Here is a 21,325-nt window from a genome sequence, read left to right as displayed (position 1 = left end):
GCGGCCCTCCCTGGGGTGGGGGGAGGAGGGGGGAGGAGGGAAGGGAGGGCTTCTGGGGCTCCTCTCCCTCCCACGACACCGAGGGGGGGTGAGGTGAGGCGAGGCTGCGGTGGTACCACCCTGGGCCTCCTGGGGGAGGGGGCGGGAAGGGCATCAGCCGGTGTGCAAACTCTGAGAGCTCAGGCAGGGAGCCGCCCGCTCCTTTTCCTCTCCCTCCGAGTCTGCCTGGGGCGCCGCTCCCTGTCCGCGTGGGTCCCTGGGTCCCGCGCTCACCCTACCTCTGCCTTCTCATGTGTAAGCTCACCGCCCCCCCCCCCAACACACACACAGTAAATGCAATGACACATTCTCCCAAATGCCAGCGAGCTGGCCTCCAAGCAAGTGATGGTGTTTTTCCTGCTGCCCTTTGTCTGGGCTGACCGCCCCCCTTGCCTATTGTCCCGCCGCCTGTCCCATTTCCAAAAGCTGGGGCCAAGCGAGGCGCTGGCCGGGGCAGGTGACTAACCGGTTTACAATGCCCCCTGCGGGGGTGGGAGAGGGCACCACAGGCCCACGTGGCGAGTGCTTTCCCCTCAAGATCACAGGGTTCTTCATTCTTCCCAGCGGCCAGGAGAGTACACATGGGCGGGGGGTTTGTAATTCATTAATCAACACGAGGCACCCGGACCAGTTTCAACACCAGGGCATCATGGGTGACTCAGCGAGAATGTTCTAATTCAAGGCAATGGACGACCCCATTTGTGAAATGCTTCCCCATGAAGACATTGGGGTTTGGGGTTGTTGGTTTTCCGGTGGTGGGGTAGGGGCGATTTGGCTGTGGAGTGCTCTTTCTCCTTCCTTCCCTCAGGCCTGGGTTGGGACTTGCTGGGTAGGATACCCCGGGGACCCATAAGCCTAGACCCTCCCCGGAGGGTCTTCCTCGCTCTACACAGGTCTGCTAGGAAGCGAGCAGAGAAAACAGCTCTCATCTGGGATCGTGCAGGAATCTCCACTTCATGACGTTTCTTGGGGGACAGTTATTTGATCTCCATGGCTGGAGAGCTCTAGAACCAGACCAGCAATAAACATTTAGTAATTTGTTGCTTTTGTTGTTGTTTATTTGTTGTTTCAAAGGGATAAAGGCGATAGTGGGCCAGACCTGGACGGTGACTCCTCTCTCTGGAACAGCGTCAGAGCCCACGCTCCCCACTCCTTTCCTGGTGCCCCCAGAGAAAGGCGGATGCTCTGCCAGCCCTGCCACAGCCCCTCCAGCCTGTAGGTCAGAGCAGGCGGTATGTCATGACCAGCACTGGGTTCCCAGGGCAGCTCTTCCCTGTCTGCACTTGGAGAACTGGGGTGGGGGGGATGGGGGGGTGGGGAAGAAGTTTGTTTTCAATTACCTCACTGGAGTGGGACAGACTTTGTTGTTGAGTTTTTCCCCTCTTCTTTTTTTTTCCTAAACAAGAAAAAGAACTGGGAAAGGGGAGCTAGCCTGGAATTGGGGGCAGGGGACTTTCTAGGGGATCAGCAGCAGCTCTGATGGGCTCTAGGGCATCTGCCTTAGAGGGGCCCTTTGGAAAAGTGCTCAGGGCCTCCCTCTTCCCCCACCCCCCCCCCCCACCCCCAGCCTGAACGCTGAAGTTTCAATGACATTCTTGGCCTGTGAGCCCAACGATCTTTGATGCCCATGCCAAGGTCAAGAAGGCAGATGCCCAGTGGGTGACTGGCACTGAGGCCAGCCAGGAGGTCCCCTAGCAGCCACCCTGTCAGAGGGAGGGAGCCATGGAGGGGAGGGGAGAGGGAGAGGGAACTGCTCAAGTCCTCCCTGGTTTGCAGCCGGCTCCTTGTGGAGAGTGTCTGCACAGACAATGTGGTTTGGATTTGGCTGAGCCCCCTCAGCACCTTATAAAGCACCTTGCTGAGTCAGGGAGAAAGCGGCCCCACCGAGGGAGAGGAGGAGGGGCCAGGAGGAAAAGGGGGAGAGGGGAGCTGAAGGAGGGGGGGCTGAGGGAAGAGGAGGGGGAGAAGGGAAGGGACAGAACAGGAAAGAGGAGACACAAAGGCAAATAAATGGGTGGGAGTGGGAAGGAGGGAGGAGCAGGAGTCAAGGAGGAAGAGGAACAGACTCTGTAGTTGAGAGGGAGCTTACCATGTTGCCTGCCCCCCCACCCCCCCACCCCCACCCCCGCTGCAAATATTCACCTCAAGAGTCTAGAAAGCATTGGTTCAAAGGAACCAAGGGCTGCAACTCTCAAATGAGGACCAGGCCAGGTGGGTGCAGGAACGATTGGCTTTACACACAGCCCCTGGGCTTGATACTGTGACCCCACAAGCTGAGGAAGTCCCGTCTGCCTCTGCCTCTTGTCTGGACTTGTATCCCTGCCCTCTCCCCTCTCTGTGGTGGTGGGGGGGAGGATGGAGGAATGGGGGGCAAGCCTCTCCCCTCCCCCTCTTCTCTACTGCCAAAGGGAAAATCAGCTCCATCTCCACGCTGCCTGTGCCCCTCTGCCATGCCTGGGCAAAGGCAGCAGGCTAGGAGCTGCCAGTGGGTGGGGTGGGGGCTGGAATAAAGACTAGGCCTTTATTCTACCAAATCCCAAATGGGAGTGGGCCATTGGGTCTCAAAGGAAGGAAGGAGAGGCAGAGTAGGAATGGCACCTCCAGGGCTTCTGTGGGTAGCAGGGCACAGGTGGCTGCCCTCTGATTTCTAGCTGGGACCTCCGGAAGGTTCCTGCTCCCCTGTGGCTCTTCCTGTTCATTGCTGCTGGGGGCAGGACAGAGGTTAGAGGAGACACCCTCACACACACACACACCTGAGTTCCAGATCCTTGGTGTGTTGTGCAGGCATTTCCTGAGCCCTCGCTGGGTTCTAGGTCCTAGAAAAGATGAGGGAGGAGGAAAACCCACCCCTGCCTTTAAGAATATCACAGTCCTGTGACAAGAGACACCCATTAACCCTGGAGATCAGAGGATGGTGAGGGGAGGAGAGCTCCGGGAGGAGGGAGAGCTTCAGGGTAGAAATGTGACTGGACGGCAGGAGGAGCAGTGGCAGCCACAGGCAGGGGCCTGAGGTACCCTGGGCAGAGGTCCCAGGCTCCTTGCAGAGGCAGAGGGCCAGGCTGGGAGTCAGAATGCTGGGCTTCCAATTGGTCAGTGTGGCCTTGGGACAAGCCCATCACCTCTCTGTGGAATGGGATAGGACCACCTTCCACCAACTCCCCCACAGGATGGTGGGGGTATCAGTGAGCTGAGGAGGCAGACACTGCTTTGCTGCCCTCTCTGGCCTTCTAGACGCCAAGCCTTACCATTCACAGTGGGGTAGCAGATAAGGCTCCAAGGGGTGTGGCTGGGCAGGGGGCAGGGCTGGCACCAGGTGATGACTGAGCTGCCCTCCAAAGTGATGGGGGTGAGGCAGTGTTGGCATACGGATGAGCTAGATTCCCACTTCTCCCTCCCACCTTCCCCCCAGAACTGGTATCCCCAGGGAAGGCTCTCCAGATGCCCCAACAACACCATGTCCCAGGCAGCTGAAGGATTGGCACTGTAGGGGCACTGGCCTCTGGGTGTCCTGGATTCCTAAACCAGGAAGGCTTCTGGTCTGATGCCCTTCTGATGGGTGAGCAGGAGTATGGTGGTAGAGAAGACCACTGAGGTAAGGATACCTATTAATTCATTCATTTGTTCACTAAACATTCCCTGAGTGCCTACTCCATGCCAAGTGCCAGGGACACAGAGAGGAACCCTAAGAGGCTATGGGGTGGAGGGGTGGAGACTGACCTGTGTGCATGTAGGAGGGCGGGGGGGGAGAGAGAGAGAAACATGTAAGAGCGATACATTGGCCCTAGCCAGTGTGGCTCAGTGGATAGAGTGTCAGCCCAGGGACTGAAGGGTCCCAGTTCAATTCCAGTCAAGGGCATGTACCTCAGTTGCAGACAACCCCTGTGCAGGAGGCAACCAATCAATGTTTCTCTCTCTGTCTCTCTCCCTCCCTTCCACTCTTTCTAAAAATCAATGGAAAAAATATCCTTGGATGAGGATTAAATAAACCATGAATGCAAAAATAGAGCACTTGTTTCTACAAAAATAAACAAATTTGTTTTAAAAGAGAGAGAGAGACATATTGATCAGTTGCACCCTAATTGGAGATTGAACCCACAACCTAGCTATGTACCCTGATCAGTAATCAAACCCGCAACCTTCCGGTGCACAGGACAACACTCCAACCAACTGAGCCACAGTGGATGGCCAGGGCCATCTCATTCTTACAATAACCCTGTAAAACTGGAACTGTTATTTCCCCATTTTATGTGTGAGAAAACTGAGGCTTGGTAAGATGAAGTCACCCGTCTAAGGTCATGCAAGTAGTAGAACCAGGACGGGAGCCCAGAACTTTGGCGCCATGTCCTTTTAACTATCCCTCACAGAATCAACCTGGGAGGGGACTCTGGAAAGGAGAGGCTGGGTGCTGAGCAGCTCCAGAAACAGCAGGACCTGCCAGTGCCCTGGCCGTGAGGGAGCTCACCTGGGTGCTGAGTCTCTTCAGGACACTGAGTCGTTCCTAGGGACAGTCCCCATTCCCCTGCCCACTACCCACTACTGACAAGAATTGACTGTGATGCTAGGCTGTCACCCACATCACCTCCTGGGACAGGGAGTGGCACTATGCCCTCAGCTAGAATTGTAGATTCTAGGGGCAGTAAGCTTGAATTAGGACTGAGCACTGAACTGGGAGTTAGAGGACCACCCACCTGCAGAACCAGGACCAGGATGTCCCTGTGCTTCCTGAGGGCCAGACTATATGGCCTGCAAAGGGAGGGGCTAGGTAGCCTGAGAAGCCCCTTCTGGGCTACCAACTAGGGCCAGACAAGGCCCCCAGGGATCCATCCCCGGAAAGAGCGGCTCCTCTTCACCACCACGTGTGAACACTCCAGTGTGAATGTGCAGGCCTGGAGGCCACTGAGGGCAGATGGTGAGAGAAGGCAGCAGGGGTGGGCACTTTCCCTTTCCTTCCAGCGGGCAAGAGCCCAGAGGGCCCTGTCTCACCCTGAGCTGGCCATGATGTCAGCGGAAACCCCTGGGCCTCCTCCCACCTCAGCAAGGGCCCTACCCTGCCCTGTGCCCCCACCCACACCTGGACCAGCTCAGGCACCCCGAGGACACCACGCCCACTGCCTCCATGTGAAGCTAAGAGGAACCAGGCTCTGCTTCGGGCCACTCCCTGCCCTGCCTGGGCTCTACTCTCTGCAAGGATGTCTGGGTGACAGGTGTGCGAGATGGGCAGGGGCAGAAGGGATACCCCATGCTCAACTCCTCCCTTGTCAGAAACTACCCCCCCCCCCCCCCGCCATTCTTCCAGGATGTTCCATTGCCCTGGCCAACCCATGCCTCGGGCTCAGTGACTCCGTCTCCCCTGGCAAAGGAGTGGGGTTACCTCTCCCTGGGCTGGAAGATCCTTATCCTGCCCTGCTGAGTCACTGCCGGCTCCTCCTGCTCTGTCCCCTCCCTCCTCACCAGCCACCTTCCTTCAAGCTTCTCAGGACTTTCTCCAGAATGTCTGGGCTTCTCAGGGACCCTGGGGGTCAGAGGACAGACAGCACCTCCCTGGGCCATGCCAGGGAAGCAGTGATGGGAGTCCCACCCCCAGTGCCTGCATCCCAAGTGCCTGCACTGTTGGGAGAATGACACAGTTGCAGGTGACCACTCCAGCTTTACTAGCTGTGTGACTTTGGGCAAATCACTTGATCCCTGCACACCTATTTTCTCCTGCATAGCGCAGGGGTGATGGTAATAGTACCTTCCTCAGAATAAGGGTCGACCCAGTTAATACGAGTCAATCTCTGGCACTTAGCACTCAATAATGTTAAATATTACTGTTCTCTGCCCCTCATGCCCTATCCTCCTGCTTCCACTAATGATGCCACTGCCCCCTTGCAAGCCCCTATGTCTGTGCCTTTTCTGTCCTTTTGATTCTGCCTTCCTGAACTGTCCCCATCACCCGGCTCTGACTCCCCACTCAGGGCACAGACCCAGAACTCTAGAGAGTTCTAGAGTTGGGCTGTTGCTCAACTCTCCTCCAATGACAAATGATTCCTGAGCATTTGAATTTGCCCCCCAGCCTCCGGTAGAGGTTCAATGTGTTAAAGGAGGGTGGAGTGGGAGGGGAACAGCATGGGCACAGCGAGCTCGGAAGGGTTGAGAGGAGCCAATTGATCCTGACTGTGCTGGGTGCCTGCCCCATTCTGAGCTTTCAGGTCATCTGTCTGCAAGATGTGGGTAGTTTGGGTCTCTGAGGAGCCCCCTCACCCCTACTGGCCCCCAAGGCACCTTTCTGAGGACCACAACCCGTCCTTCCCTGTGCATGTCAGTTTCAGCCTGCTACAAAGTCTGTTAAATGAGACAGGTTCTCGAGAACTTAAGGTTTCTAAAGGGCTGTGGTGCACAGAAAGGTCCATGGACGTAGATGTGAGGAAAGACTTCCAGAGGGGCCGGGGAGAATCTGAGTGGCAGAAAGGGAAAAGCCACACCCGGCCTGGAACATTGCTGGGGCGGGGGAGGAGCTTTCAGAAGCTCCTGTATGTGCCCATGGAACAGTTTGGAACTACAGAGACCCAGGCCTGCCAGCCAGGGGCTCTGGGTCTCCTGGGACAGAGGGCAAGATGGCTCCAGAGCCACTCTGCTCCTAATTAGTGGCCTCCCTCCCGCCCCGCCCCCATTCCCTACTCTCCCCCTTACCCCGCACTGCAGTAAGCCCATCTCAGCCCCTCCCGCCCTCAGGTGCCCAGCTGGCTGGGGCACAGAGCTGGCCCCACGGTGCCTGCCGACCCTACAGGCAGAGCATCCCGGCTCTGTTCTGGGAGCTGGGACTGGACGCGGTGTCTGTCTCCCCCTGCTGGCCCCTTTGGGGACAACCCGGCCAGGACTCCCCAGAGCTGGAAGTGCACTATCTCCTCAGACAGCACGTGGTGGGGGTTGAGGAAAGAACCCCGGGATTCAGACCGGGCTCCAGCCTGCCAGAACCCTGATGCTGCCGCCTGGGGTTCCTGTGGCCAGAAGCCTGCCTTGGACCGGGGCCCCTTGAGCTGCTCTTGGGGAGGCCAGGTCCCGCCCTGAGGCTTTCCCCACAGGCCAGCAGGCCCCCAACAGCTTCCTTCCCCTTCTAGCCATGAATGGAGCTGTCATCCACAGATTTATCTAAACCTTTTGTGAAGCTATTTATATTCCCAGCCGAGACCACATCTTGGGGTAATGAGTTCCATCGGCGTCCTCCCCTGCTGGGTGAAGCACGCTGTCTTTGATTTGTCCTAAACTTACCTCACTTGTGCTCCAAGGGGGCCTGTAATTCCAGCGTGCCAGGTTTTGGTGAACAAGCCTATGCTTCCCCCTTCTCTGCTGTGGGTTTAGAAAATTCCCTCCCATCTCCCCTCCACCTCCTGCCCTGCAGACTGCCGGGACCTGGGCTTGTCTGCGCACCGTGCCTGGCAGTGCGGGCACAGCCACTGCCTCGGGTCAGCCTCTGGCAGCTCGGGAAGACAGAGGACTTACATTCCCCTCACGAGGCAGAAGGCATCGAGGGGCCAGCACATGGCCACAGCCACAGCCTCCCCCACACCTTCTCCCTGGGGCTGACCTCTGCCCCACCTGAGTCCTGCCAGTTCTTTCCAGTCCCTGGCCTCTGGGCCTTTTCCTTGCAATGTTTCCCTGGGGGTCTTCCCTCCCTGCTTCCTAGTGTGGATTCCTCCCTAATATGATTTATTTTGTTCTTGGTTCTGACCCTAGAATCCTGTGAGGGTACACGCAAGATGAGGTAGTGCATAATAATCATCAGACTGACAGTGCGTGCTAAGAGCTGTATAAACACTAAGTTAATCCTCACAACAGCCCTTTCCTTCCCCCAATTTACAGATGAGTAAACTGAGACTCAGAGAATATCGGCAACGTGTCTACTTGCACACAACCTAAAAGTGATGAACCCAGGATTCAGATCCAGGCAGGCTAGTGCCTAGAATCCCATTGTCCACCTCAATAGACAACCCGAGTCCAAATCTTGTAACCACTTTGAATGTTATGCTCTTCAGTCATTCAATATATGCTTAAGCCACCGGTATGTGCCGAGCTTGCCCCAACTGCTGAGAAATGCTGGGGAATGAGAGAGGCCTGGGCCTGCCTACAGGCACCTCTGGCAGCTGCTGAACCACTTACAGGTGGGCAAGTAGTGCCCTGCTGGCAGCTCAGAGCTGCCTCACCCCCTTGGTCATCCCAGTAGAACCACACGTGTGGACATCAGAGCCTTGGCACGGGCTGTCCCTTTAATCTGTCCTCTCCGGTGCAGTGTAAGCCCAGGGTAGCGGGGATTTGTATCCTGTATTCTGTTCCTGAACTTAGAAATGTGTTTCTGAATTAAATGAATTACTGAGCTCTGGGGATTCCTGCGACTTCAAACCTAACCAGTTGGGTGAGAAGTAGTGGTTGAACTGAAATTTCCCGACAGATAATTATTTTTAAAGTTTGAAATGGGCCCTGGCCAGTTTGGTCAGTGGTTAGAGCATCGGCCCCAGGACTGAAGGGCAGAGGGGTTGATTCCTGGCACGTATCTCAGGTTGCAGGTTCCCTGGCTCCAGCAGGAGGCAGCCAATCGATACGTCTCTCTCACTTCAATGTTTCTCTCCCTCTCTCTCCCTTCCACACTCTAGAAATCAATGGAAAAAATATTCTCAGGTGAGGATTAAAAAAAAAAGTCTGCAATGGTAACCACCTTTTTTTTTAAATATAGTTTATTGATTTTTAAAATATATATATTTTATTGATTTTTTACAGAGAGGAAGGGAGAGAGATAGAGAGTTAGAAACATCGATCAGCTGCCTCCTGCACATCTCCTACTGGGGATGTGCCCGCAACCCAGGTACATGCCCTTGACCAGAATCGAACCTGGGACCTTTTAGTTCGCAGGCTGACGCTCTATCCATTGAGCCAAACCGATTTCGGCATCTATTTTTTTACAGAGAGGAAGGGAGAGGGATAGAGAGCTAGAAACATCGATGAGAGAGAAACATCGATCAGCTGCCTCCTGCACACCCCCTACTGGGGATGTGCCTGCAACCAAGGTACATGCCCTTGACCGGAATCGAACCTGGGACCCTTCAGTCCACAGGCCGACGCTCTATCCACCGAGCCAAACCGGTTAGGGCGGTAAACCACCTTCTTCTGTCCCCTATCTGCCACCCCCCCAACTCCCATATATGCACTTGAGGTCGCAGGTGGGTATGGTGAAGACTAAGAATCTAGGCTTTGAAAGGGTTCTGAGAGCATCTCATCCAATCCCCTCATTTTTATCAAGAGGAAACAGGCCCAGAGAAGAGTCTTGCTTGAAGTTGTGAGTAGGACTGGAGGTCCCCTGGGCCTCCTGACTTCTGGCACAGACCCCAGATTGTCTTTGGGTCCCTATATTCACTGCCTGCCCTGTTAACACAAAGGGTTCTTGACAGTTCTAGGCTCTCATGCCCCCACTGTAAATCCTCCCTTCTGGACCTGAGAGGTTTTGTTGGTTGTGCCAACTACAGCCTGGAGAGGCTGCTTGACCCCAGATTGGAGAGCCCCGTTCTGGCCCCATTGCCTGGGGGAAGCAAGACAGCCAATTACAGCCCAGGCCGGTGTGGCTGTTGGTTGAGCCTCATCCCATGCACCAAAAGGTCACCAGTCAGGGCACAGATCCAGGTTGCAGGTTTGATCCCTGGTAAGGGTGCATACAGGAGGCAGCCAATCACTGTTTCTCTCACATTATTTTTTTTCTCTCTCCTTTCCTCTAAAAATCAATAAAAATATATATATATATATTTTTTTTTTTTTTAAAAAAAGGAGCCCTGGCTGGTATTCTCAGTGGTTAGAGTGTCAGCCCGAGCACAGAAGGGTTTCAGGTTTGATTCCCAGTCAAGGGCACCTACCTAGGTTGCAGGTTCAATCTCCAGCCGGGTCAGGACGCATGAGGGAGGCAACCAATGGATGTCCCTCTCTTACATCAATGTTTCTCTCTCCCCCTCCCTCCTTCCCTTCCACTCTCTCTAAAAATCAATGGAAAAAATATCCTCGGGTGAGGATTAACAAAAATAAAGACAGCCAATGACAGCTCCTCTCCAGAGCTACGGCCAGATGAGGGGCACAGGGAAGCCGGGGCACCGCAGTGAGCATCTCATGCCACCAACAGCCTCAGAGCCAGGGAGGACTTACACAAAGTCACACAGCGAATCCGTGTTGGATCACAGACTAGAAACAGGCCTCCTGACTCCTGCTCTAGCCTCCTTTCTGTTGTCTGAGCCCTTCAGAAGGGCAGATTCCGACTTTTGACAAGCGCGCGCGTGCGTGCGAGAGAGAGAGAGACAGAGAGAGAGAGAGAGAGACAGAGAGAGAGAGAGACAGAGAGACCTAAAGAGTCTGTCTCCCTCTCCCCAGGGCCTTGCTCCAAAGACCTCAAGGCCATAAGACTCTACAGACGTAGGGGTCGGGGCAGACAAGACTGCATAATCACAGCTTCCTTTCCTGGCCATCCAGAGAGCTTTGGTGTCTATCTCCTGTTCCGGTTGGGCTGCTCAGGTAATGGTGTGAGGCAGAGGGGAGGTGGAGAAGCTGTGAGGCTATGCTGACTTACACTGGGGTGAAAGAGAGGGACATCCAGGAGGGGGCGAAAGGCAAGGAAGAGAATAGCTGTGCTGGGTTCTTTTGTTGTTCTGTCGGAACAGGGTGGGGGGCAGCTCTTGTCCAGGGAAGGGTGGGGCTATGAGCCAGAGACAGGTGAAGAGGCTGGGCAGGTCTGGGGTAGAGTGTGGATTCTACGAGAAATGTAGTGACTTGGAGGCAGCTCATCTTCATTTGGATCACACATCTACCCACTGAACACATGTACTACCCTCTACTGAGGGCCAGGCCTGTGTGAGGCACAGGGATACAGCAACAAACAAAACAGCCATGGTCCCTGTGCTCAGGAGCTGACATACTAGTGGTGAAGACGCCCGCTGAATAAATGCACACACGTGTGGAATAATGTTGAGTGGTGCTAAGTGCTGTGACTAACCCAGAGCAAGGGCTTAGCTAGAGAGAAGGGGGACATGGGGGAGCGGGCAGAGGCCTATTGCTTGAAGCTGAGCCCCAGGAAAAGGAGCCAGCAGTGAGAAGGGAGCAGAGCATCCCCAGTGGTAGGAACGGCCTGTGCAGAGATCCCAAGATGGAAACGGATGTGATGGCTCAGAGAACTGATGGGCTGCGCAGGAAGGCCAGAGACAGGCGAAGAGGCTGGGCCGGCTCCTGAGGTTTGGGGGGAGAAGTGTGGATTTTATGGGAAGTGCAGTGGTTAGAAACCACTGGAGGGTCTAAACAAGGGGGAGGCGTGACATGGTTGACATTTTAGGAAGGTCACCTTGGTGCTGCATGGAGAGTGGACTGGATGAGACAGACTCAGAGAGCTCCTGGTCAGTCGTCCGGATGGGAAATGGTGGTGTCCTCAGCCAGGATGATGGCTCTGGAGATGGAAGAGGAAGGTTGAAGTTGTCATCTGTTTGGGAGGTAGACTCAGGACTTGCCAAAAAATTGTAGTATGTGGAGTGAGGGGAAGGTGGGGCCAAGGATGACTCCAAGTTTACTTACCCAAATGCCTGCACAGAGGTGGTGCCATTTACACTGATCGCTCTGGGAGGAGAGAATGGCCTCCCGAGAGCCCAGTGTGGAGAGGAGATGAGGGCAAGGAGAAGGGGAAACAAGTGGGGCCCACAATGGCAGGCTAGGAGTTGGAGGGCAAGGGGTCCGCAGGCAAAGGTATCCTCGCTGCAGACAGCAGCAGAGGGGCAAGGCCAGGCTGCCCTACAGGAACGGCGCGACGGGGCCCTTCAGAGCACCTCAGAGCCCTGGTGCTGCGGGAAACCAGGGGTCAGCGAGCCCGCCCAGGCCTGCCTTCCCCATTGCCCGGGGGCTGGCGCCCAGGGCCAGGCAGACATCCCTGGCTGATGAGACCCTTCCTTTCGCGCAGCCCGGGTTGTGCGTTGTTGTTGTTGTTTTAAATGGCCACGTAAGTACGATTCTACCCTCGTAAACGTGTCCAGTGCTGCTCATTAGTGCGCCTTGTCAAGTGGCGGCCACCCCCACCCCTCTGCGCGGCTCCAAGACCCACCTCCCTCCCGCACCGGCTAAACCTCACCCCCGGAGCCTTTCTTCTCGCTTCCCCCTGCGAGGTACACCGGCCAGCCCTTTCCGCCCGAGACTCTTAGGTTCAACAATCAACGAAAGGTCCTCGAAGCCGGAACGAACGGCCACTTCCCCAGCGGGATCCGGCCGCGATTGCTTTCATCCTTCTCTAGTGCTGATGGCTGCAGCTTGTATCCTAGTCTCCGGCCCGGTCGGTGCGGACGGTCTGGCTGCGACACCTGGGAAGTCCGCACTGAGCCGGTGACGCGAGCGGCCTTCCCCCGCACCGAGCACCGGGGCCGCGTCCTCCGTGTTCCCCGCGCTCGGTTGCGTAGTCGCGCGCCTGCCAGAGGGAACGAACGAGGTGCGCGCCGGCCAAGCCCGGCCCACGTGACCTGCCCCCAACGGGCTCCATCACGTGACAGTGGAGTTGCAAACGTCTTCCTCACGTGACGGAGGCCGGTGTGTGGACCAATGAAGAGGCGGGGCGGTCAGGGTGGTGCGCGCGAAGGTGCTCGGCCATCCACGCTTCCGAGAGGAGGGAGGCCGCCAGTCTCAGCCGGGCGCAGGCCAGGCCGGCCTCGGTGCAGGTGGCGGCATGAAGTGTCTGGTCACAGGCGGCAACGTGAAGGGTAAGTGGGGACTGGCGGGGTCGGGGGGACGTGGGACTGCCCGAGGCTCCAGCCTAACCCCTGATGCTCTTCTCCCCACGCAGTGCTCGGCAAGGCCGTCCACTCTCTATCCCGAATCGGGGACGAACTCTACCTGGAGCCCCTGGAAGACGGGGTGAGGAGCTGGGGTATGGGACGGGATGGCATTCCAACAGGGAGCCCTAACCTGGGCTTGAGTCTCGCCTCCACCAGGCAGGATGCCCGGGACAGATTTGTCAGCTGAGTTTCAGTGTCCACCCCCCGGTGCTGGGGCACCAGTTTGGGCCCTGTCGTTTCCCAGGCCTGTGTGTGGACTGAGGACAATTGCTCTCCCTGAAGTGCCAGGTGGCCGGTGGGGGTGGCAGGGGGGAAAGACGCAGTGAGTTGGTGTAAGGCCCTGGTGGGAGCAGTGCTGAGGCCAACTCTGGGGAGGCTTCATGGAGAAGGTATCCGATGACCGGAAGGAGTCCGGATTTCAACAGGTGATGGTGGAGGTGCAGGACATTAGGGCAAGTGTCACTGCCCTGACTGCGTTCCTCTCCCTGCTTTTCCTTGCCCAGCTCTCTCTCCGGACCGTGAACTCCTCCCGCTCTGCCTATGCCTGCTTCCTCTTTGCCCCGCTCTTCTTCCAGCTGTACCAGGCGGCCACCCCTGGTCAGGACCCACTGCGCTGTAAGATCCTGATGAAGGTGAGGTCCTTCCCTCAGCAGCGGTACTGCACCCCCCAGGAGCCCCCGCAGCAGTGCGGCTGCTCTGGGCACTCAGTAGATGCTGACTGGGGAGAGAGGTGTGTGCAGGGGCAGTCCAGTGCACAGTGCAGCGAGGAGCACAGTGAAGACATCTGCAGAGGGGAATGCAGACGAGGAGAGGGTGATCAACCCTACCAGGGACCTGGAGAGAGAGGTGACATTCAAGCAGGTGTTACAAGGCATCCAGACAGGGAGCAGCATGAACAGAGGCCTGGAAATGTGTCAATGACCAATAGTTGTGGGAGCTCCCTTCCTGGTGTGACGGTTCTGAGCCCATGATGGGCTAGGGCCCATAGGGACGTGAGAACTGGTTGTTGGAGGCGCAGTGTTGGCCTGATGTGTTTCCCCCACCTAGTCGTTCCTGTCAGTCTTCCGCTCGCTGGTGATGCTGGAGAAGACAGTGGAGAAATGCTGCATGTCCCTGAATGGCAGGAGCAGCCGCCTGGTGGTCCAGCTGCACTGCAAATACGGTGAGTGGGCAGCTGGCCAGCAAGGGGGTTCCTGGGGTGTGGGGGTGGAGGTTGGCGAGGTCCTGAGACTCTGTCTGCCCGTCCAGGGGTGAGAAAGACTCACAACCTGTCCTTCCAGGACTGTGAGTCCCTGCAGGCTGTCTTCGACCCAGCCTCGTGCCCCTATCTGCTCCGGGCCCCAGCAAAGTAAGTACACCACCTTTCCGAAAGCTGAGCCCTAGGTCTCTGTCTTCCTTCTTTGGGGCCTCAAGGGTCAATTTAAGAAGGCACCGTTACCATTTTTCCTACAGGGTTCGTGTGAACCTCAGCAGTCATCCAGGCCAGTTTGCTCTCAGGTCCTTGTCTGTCTCTTTAAGAGGAGGAGTTGAGGAGGGACAGGGGCTCCCTTGCTGTAGGCTCCTCACTGTCTTCAGGAGCCTATAGTCTCACCCCAAGGGCCCAGCTTGTCTTTCTGGCCAGTCAGCCTTCTGGAGAGTAGGTCTCTGGCCTGAGCAGCCTTGAAAGTCTGTCGTCAAGCTTTGTAGCTCAGGGTCAAAACCCGTCTTTGGCTTGGTTATCCTTCTGGGGTGCTCCCCACTCAAGGGCAGCCTCTCCCTACCTGCCCTGACTTTAGCCTTGAGTCCTCAGGTCAAGGCAGGAGGCTGGGTGGGGAGGTTGTGGTCCAGGCGGCCTGCCTAACAAGCAGCTCCAGAGCTGGAACCATCCGGGCAATCTGAGCCCCCGGGGGCTGGGAGGCCGGGACTGCAGTGGAGGCCCAGGTCCCTGGTGAAGACCAGTGCAGAGGGTGGCTCCCTTCCCGCCCATGCTGGGTGCTCCTGGCATTCAAGTAGCCCAAGGTCTTGTTCATTTCTTTTAGGAGCCATAGGCCATGTAACTTGAAGGTCCCTTTGGGTCCTGACTCTGTGGTTTCTGAGTTCTGTGTATGGCACTGCTCCTTTAGGTAAAGAGGGAAGGCGATCACCTCTGGACTGGATTTTGAGGCTATTTCTCTTTTTTAATGGGTAATTTTTTCTTTTCCTTACAATTTTAAATACATATAGAATATGCCAGCTCCTGTCCCAACTGTCTTGAGGCTAATTCTAAATATTACTTCATTTGTAACTACTTGTTACCATGTATCCCTAAAAAACAAGGATGTAGGGTTCTTTTTGAAGGCCAAGTGGTAAGGATAGAATGGGTGTGGTGTCCCACCCCTGGATGGACAGGTGTTGCCTGCCTGGTATAGGCATCCTTCCTGCTTTCTCTGGGCTCTACTCTTGTCTGTCCTGTCCCTTACAGTGGACTTTGCTGCCATGACAGCCTGGGAGCTTTTGATGGGGCAGGAACCATGTCTTGCTCACCCTGTCCTCCTTCCTGGGGCATGTTAGGCCTGGCTCATGCAATCCCCCTTCCATACTGGTGCATGTGTCACTGTCCTGCCTCAGGTCCTCTGAGAGCAAAACCACTGGGTAGGGCCAAGCCTTAGGTGTAATGCTCTGCCCGCCTCACAGGCTTCTGGGGGAGGCTGTTCTGCCCTTCCCCCCTGCACTGGCTGAAGTGACGCTGGGCATTGGCCATGGTCGCAGGGTCATCCTGCGAAGCTACCAGGAGGAAGAGGCAGGTGAGGGGTCTGGACGGGGCCTGGGATAGGAAATGATGGGGTGGGAGGAGCTAGGACCTATGGGCCCAGGTTTCTCTTGTTCCTGCCCCCACAGACAGCACAATCAAAGCCATGGTGACTGAGATGAGCATTGGGCAGGAGGATTTCCAGCAGCTGCAGGCTGAAGAAGGGGTGGCCATCACTTTCTGCCTCAAAGAATTCCGGGTGAGGTTCCCCCCATACCCTCACCATCCCATCCTCCCTGTCCTGCCCAAGGCCTCACTGCTCTGCTCTCTCCTCCCAGGGGCTCCTGAGCTTCGCAGAGTCAGCAAACTTGTCTCTTAGCATTCACTTCGATGCTCCCGGCAGGTAATTCCCAGCCTCGGGACAGGGAGGGGAGGGCTCTGGGGTGCCAGGAGCCAAAGGGCCCTTACCTTGTCTGGGACCCATCATCTGTCCAGGCCAGCCATCTTTGCCATCAAGGACTCTCTGCTGGATGGCCACTTTGTTCTGGCTACACTCTCGGAGCCAACCCCAAACTCCCAGGACCTGCACTTCTCAGAGCCCTGCCGGCCAGCGCCTCAGCGCCAGGCCCACAGGTGAGGGTTTCCACAGGCCCACCCTCCCAAGTGGCTCTGAGCACCCTGGTCTGAGCCTGCTGCCTCCAGCTTCAATATTTCCCCCTCCATACAGACATTTCCTGTAAGGCCCCAGCCCCTACAGTGCTTCCAGCTTCCAGCCTCACAGGCTCAGCCTTCCTGGTCAGCTGTGCTCAGAGGTCCCTCCCACCCAGGGGAAGTGTCCCCAAGGTCAGGCTAGTTTCCTTCTCTGGCTGAGACCTCCCCACTGAGCTTCCTCCCAGACTAGGAGGGAAAGGGGGTTGCTGGAGGCTAGGGACTGCCTGGGGTGAAAAGCAGGTGGCTGGAAGGGTAGGTGGGTTGGGGAGGATGGGACGAGTATAGTTTAAGCAGAGGAAGTTTAGTCTGGCCCCCTGCCCAGCAGGTCCCTGGGCCTTTGTGCTCTCCAGCTCCTATCCCCTGGGAAGGCGAGATATTGGGCCCAAAGTGGCCCAGCTCACCGCACTTACTATTCCCCTCCCCCAGCTGAGCTAAATGGGCCCCCAGGATGCCTCCCTCAGGCCCCTATTTGAACTCTGATCAAAAGATTCCAGGCCCAGCCCCTCCAGGAAGTCGCCACTTAACCCTTGTATCCTCTCTCCTCCAACCAAATAAGGAAGTAATAAAACTAAGAGATCACCAGTGGTCACAAGGTCCCCACACCAACCCCCACCACAGCCCTCCAGGTGGGCTCTTTTCCTGTTTCTCACTGACATCATCTTTACCTGCAGCACCCCCCAGCCGGATGACTTTGCCAGTGACGACATTGACTCTTACATGATCGCCATGGAAACCACTGTGGGCAGTGAGAGCTCAAGAACACTCCCCTCCATCTCCCTCTCACCTGGCCTCCAGCCTCCCTGCAACTCCGAAGGGGAAGAAGATGAAGCTGAGGCTGAGCTCAGTACAGTGCCTGGGACCCCCCCACCCAAGAAGGTAGGGGCTGGGAGTGGAGGCAGAGGATGGGATGCCAGGTGGGAGCAGCCTCCACAACTCACTCAGCTCCCTGTTCTTCCAGTTCCGCTCACTGTTCTTTGGCTCCATCCTGGCTCCTGCACACTCCCCGCTGGGCCCCAGCCCTGTGTTGGCTGAAGACAGTGAGGGTGAAGGCTGAACTGAGAACCTCTTCTGTGCCCAGAGGCCCTGGCTAGATGAAGCCACAGCCTCTGGCTCCTCAGCGCCAGCCAGGGACAGGGCTGGGTCTCCACGCTGGCGCTGGTAAAGGTGGGCTGGAGCTGAGCTGGCTGGTCCTGCTGCATCCCCATGCCCCAACCGGCTATTGGTAACTGGCCTGGGCCCTGTCATGTCCCCCAACAATCATGTCTGTTTCGAGGGGAGGTCCACCTGATAGGAGGTCCCACACCTTATTCCAACCTTGAAACAGAAGCTGGACACCTATCTTCCTTAAGAAATCACAGTGGGGCTGCTGGCCCATTGATCAACGTTTTCTGACAATCATGACTTGTCCCTCCTCCACATCGGGGATGTGCTATGGCTGGCTGGCTGGCCTTGCTTTTTCAATATTTTTTGGCTCTGGCTGGGAATTCTAAGAAGGCCCTGTGGACCTTAACATGTGGCTGGGGCCCCGTGCCTGGCAAGCCACCCCTTGCAAGTGGCTTTGGGCAAAAGAGTGCCAGGCCCACTGTTTGGGACAAGGGAGACAGGCCAGGGCAAGAATCCAGCTTTGACCTTTATTCAAGAGACCAGATGGGTTGCCCAGGATCCGGCTGCCAGCCCTGAGGCCAAGCAAGGCTGGAGACCCACAATCTGGCCCTGCTTTGCCCTGAGCTGCAGCCTCAGCCCCAGGATCCTGCTTGCAGCCACCGAGGCACAGGCAGAGGGAGCCCTGGGGGCTTGGACACTGCTATTGATTCATTAAAAAAAAGGAAAAAAACATCAAGGCTCCATGTTCCCTGTGACAGCAGGCCTAGGAAGTCAGCATGACCCCCCACATGCTGCGTGGTTTCTGTACAATCCACCATCTAGGGCAGAGCGCGGGCACGTGGAGGCTATTTCTTGGCTTTGGCGGAGTTACGGGGTGGGGTGATGGGCCGGCCACCAGGGTTCAGGCCACTGAACTGCCCATATTTCCCCTTGTTCTTGTCGGCGGGCTTGAGGATCTAAAAGAGACAACACTGGTCAGGCTCATGGGGCTGAGCCATGGGCCACCAGCCCCTTCCTTCCCCATCCCCACCTGGAAGGAGCACATGAGCGTCTCGTCCACACTCATCATGGCGCCAGCATTATCAAACTCGCCGCAGTAGTTGGGAGCTGAGAAGAGTGTCACCAGCTGCCGCTTGGCAAAGAACTCATAGCCATCTTCTACCACCTGGACAAGGATGGGGCAGATAGTTAAGCAAGTGCTGGCTGCCCAGGGCCCTCTCCTACCTGGACCAGAGCTGCCAGCCCACCTGGTGTGCCCGGCAGATGAGGTCCAAGTCGTGCTTGTGTAGGAACTTGGCCACCACCTCAGCCCCAAAGGTAAAGGAGACGCCACGGTCGTTCTCGCCCCAGCCCTGCACGTCCTTGTCGGGGTCAGACCACAGCAGGTCACATAGCAGCCCCTGGTCAGGCACGTCTGTGGGCCGCATGATGCGCCGAATCTGCTCCATGGACTGTAGGTCGGGGGACAGACCTGGAGGACACAGGTGGCACGTCACTTCCTCAAGCCTCAAAACAAGGATGCCCCCCACCCCCAACAGCCCTGGCCAATCAGCTTTTGCGCGCGCATACACTCCACCACTACCCCCTGGCTCTCCTGGATTTTGGGAACCCAGGCAGACAGAACTCATTACCTTCTGCCTCTCTTAAGTCCCTGCTTCTAGGAGCACAGAGCTCCCTAGAGAAAGGAGCAAGCAAATTCCATGCATAATGCTGAGGCCACAACAGCGGAGAGTGCAGCCTAACACCAAGGAGCAGGGGAACGTCCTGCAGTAAGTGACATCCAAGCCCAGACCCAGGGAGAGCTGTTCCAGGCGACTAGGAACAAGCCCTCTAGCTGACAGCTTCTTCCCATGAGCTCCCTCAGCAGGCGCCCCGGGCTGCCCTCACCTCCATGGCAGCAGAAGATCTTCTCGTCCACGATGGCTGCAATGGGCAGGCAGTTGAAGCAGTCGGTGAAGGTTTTCCACAGTTTAATGTTGTAGCGCCTCTTGCCTGCCCAGGGGAAGGAGAATGGCTCATGAGCGGGCCTCCAGGGCCTCCCAGACACAGCTGGGCGAAGAGCATGGGAGATAAGAAGGGAACCCCCACCACACACACACTGCCCACCAGCCTTCTAGGGGGACTTCTACAGTAGCTGAATCCACGGAACCCCGAAGTTCCAATCTGGAACAGTGTTGGGGTTAGCATCCACCCCCACCCTATGAGCAGGACCAGGCCAAGACGGGGTCTGGTTTATCTCAGCTTCTGGCCAGCAGAGTCCAGTCCAGATAGGTGTCCTAAGTGCTTAAGTAGGAGATGTACTAGAGGGAGTGTCACCAGACAGGGTTCTGCATTAGCCCTTCAGTCAGCAACCATTCACCAGACCCCTGTTGAGTGCCAGACCCCATGGCAGGAGGGCAGGGCTCTGCCAGACATGGATACCCCTACCACCAGGCCAACTGAATAACAGGGAGAGCTCTTCAGGCCTTGGGCAGCCCCAGGCACGAAGCTACTCACACTCATCGTAGAAGCCGTAGATGCGGTTGATGCTGGCACACTCGTGGTTCCCACGGAGCAGGAAGAAGTTCTCGGGGTACTTGATCTTATAGGCCAGCAGCAGGCAGATGGTCTCCAGCGACTGCTTGCCCCGGTCTACATAGTCCCCCAGGAAGAGGTAGTTGCTCTCTGGAGGGAAGCCCCCGTATTCGAACAGCCGCAGAAGGTCGTAGTACTGGCCATGGATGTCACCTGTGACCCAGGGAACCAGATCAGCACTGGTGCAGGGTCTAGACTTGAACCCAGGGCCAGGGTTGGGCTCAAGATTAGAAGGATCCAGGGATTTGGGGGGCCAGTGCCGCCTTCAGGAAACAAAGGGGCCTGGGCAGGAGTCTCACCGCAGATCTTGAGGGGTGCCTCCAGCTCCAGAAGGATGGGCTGGCTCAGGAAAATCTCCCGGGATTTGAGGCACAGGCCACGGATCTCATTCTCCGTCAGCTGTACATTCTTCCCAGGCCGCGAGCCCTGCACTGGAGGCAGAACGGGCGTCAGGACCCTGGTTCCCCAGACAGGAGGAGGCTGGGCGACACGGGTGCCCCAAGGGCACTTCTGGGGGCGCCAGGGCCTCCTGGGCCCCTCCTTGCCCCGGACAGATGGTGCTGCTGCGCCTCCCAGGACATGAGGTAGCCTCCCAACTACCCAGAAGGCGCTCCAAGGGACTGCTGTGCGCAGGTGCTGCCGCTCCAAACCCCTCGGCGCAGGACCCTTGGGTGGGGTGGGGGGGCTGTCTAGGTTTCTCCCTTGCTCCAAATGACCAGGCCAACCGTGCGCCCCAGGCCCAGGAGAGGGGGCTCCCCGTGCCCCAGCAGCCCCAGATCCCTCAAGCGCGTCGCGAGTGGGGGGGTGGCTGAGGCCGTGGGACCTCGCGGCCCGTCCCCGCCCGTCTAAGCGGCCCTGGGAGGGGCAGGCGCCCTCGCGCGCCACTTCCGGGCCGGGCCGGGGGTCAGGGCGCAGTGAGAGCCGACCTCCCCCGCCCGCAGCCAACCTTCCAGCAGGCGCCCGATGATCGAGTCCAGGTTGAGCTTCTCACTGTCGGACATGGCGGCTCCGCCGCTCCGGCCCAGCAGCTCCGGGCCCGCTCCTGCCTCCCGCCCTCCGCGGCCTCCTTCCGGCCTGGAGCTCCTTCCGCCCTCCCCGGTCCGCCCCGCCCCGCCCCGCTCGCTCCCCGGCCCGCGGCCCCGGCTCCATAGCGCCTCCGCTGGACCCTAGCGCAGCGGCCGCGGCGCCCCGGGGGGCGGGGCTGCGGGGCGGGGCGGGGCGGGGCCCGGCCGGTGGGCGGGGCTTCGGGGGCGAGGTTGAGGCGGTTCCGCCCCTGCTCGGCATCGCCCAGCCCCTTTCCGAGGCTCTGCGGCCGGAAGTACCTTGGAAGTTGTTTTTCTCTCTCAGGACCTGAGCAGTCCTTCCCACCTGGTGATTG

At 57.5% G+C, this 21,325-nt stretch overlaps 2 protein-coding genes and 1 long non-coding RNA gene across 3 annotated transcripts; 1 reads left to right on the top strand and 2 right to left on the bottom strand.

Moving 5' to 3' along the window:
- Positions 1-10,029: 10,029 nt before the first annotated feature.
- LOC118665226 lies at positions 10,030-12,151 on the bottom strand. Its single transcript, XR_004970595.1, has 3 exons — positions 11,611-12,151; positions 11,384-11,485; positions 10,030-11,271 (listed from the first exon to the last, which is right to left on the bottom strand). It is a non-coding gene; the product is annotated as an uncharacterized LOC118665226 (long non-coding RNA).
- A 3-nt stretch (positions 12,152-12,154) lies between these two features.
- Positions 12,155-18,094, top strand: RAD9A (RAD9 checkpoint clamp component A). The gene is made up of 11 exons (XM_036326463.1): positions 12,155-12,776; positions 12,860-12,930; positions 13,355-13,483; positions 13,899-14,013; positions 14,100-14,199; positions 15,504-15,613; positions 15,708-15,817; positions 15,897-15,961; positions 16,054-16,191; positions 16,941-17,145; positions 17,228-18,094. Exons 1-11 carry the CDS (start codon positions 12,743-12,745, stop codon positions 17,321-17,323), a joined length of 1,173 nt encoding a protein of 390 aa, XP_036182356.1. The 5' UTR covers positions 12,155-12,742; the 3' UTR covers positions 17,324-18,094.
- PPP1CA (protein phosphatase 1 catalytic subunit alpha) lies at positions 17,887-21,053 on the bottom strand. Its single transcript, XM_036326464.1, has 7 exons — positions 20,894-21,053; positions 20,247-20,378; positions 19,870-20,100; positions 19,261-19,365; positions 18,621-18,844; positions 18,404-18,538; positions 17,887-18,329 (listed from the first exon to the last, which is right to left on the bottom strand). Exons 1-7 carry the CDS (start codon positions 20,946-20,948, stop codon positions 18,219-18,221), a joined length of 993 nt encoding a protein of 330 aa, XP_036182357.1. The 5' UTR covers positions 20,949-21,053; the 3' UTR covers positions 17,887-18,218.
- Between the last annotated feature and the right edge of the window lie 272 nt (positions 21,054-21,325).

The sequence above is a fragment of the Myotis myotis genome, unplaced genomic scaffold (genome assembly GCF_014108235.1).
Source record: "Myotis myotis isolate mMyoMyo1 unplaced genomic scaffold, mMyoMyo1.p scaffold_m19_p_10, whole genome shotgun sequence".
NCBI lineage: Eukaryota > Metazoa > Chordata > Mammalia > Chiroptera > Vespertilionidae > Myotis > Myotis myotis.
Note: the sequence above shows the minus strand (reverse complement) of the source record. Positions and strands in the feature narration are given on the sequence as shown.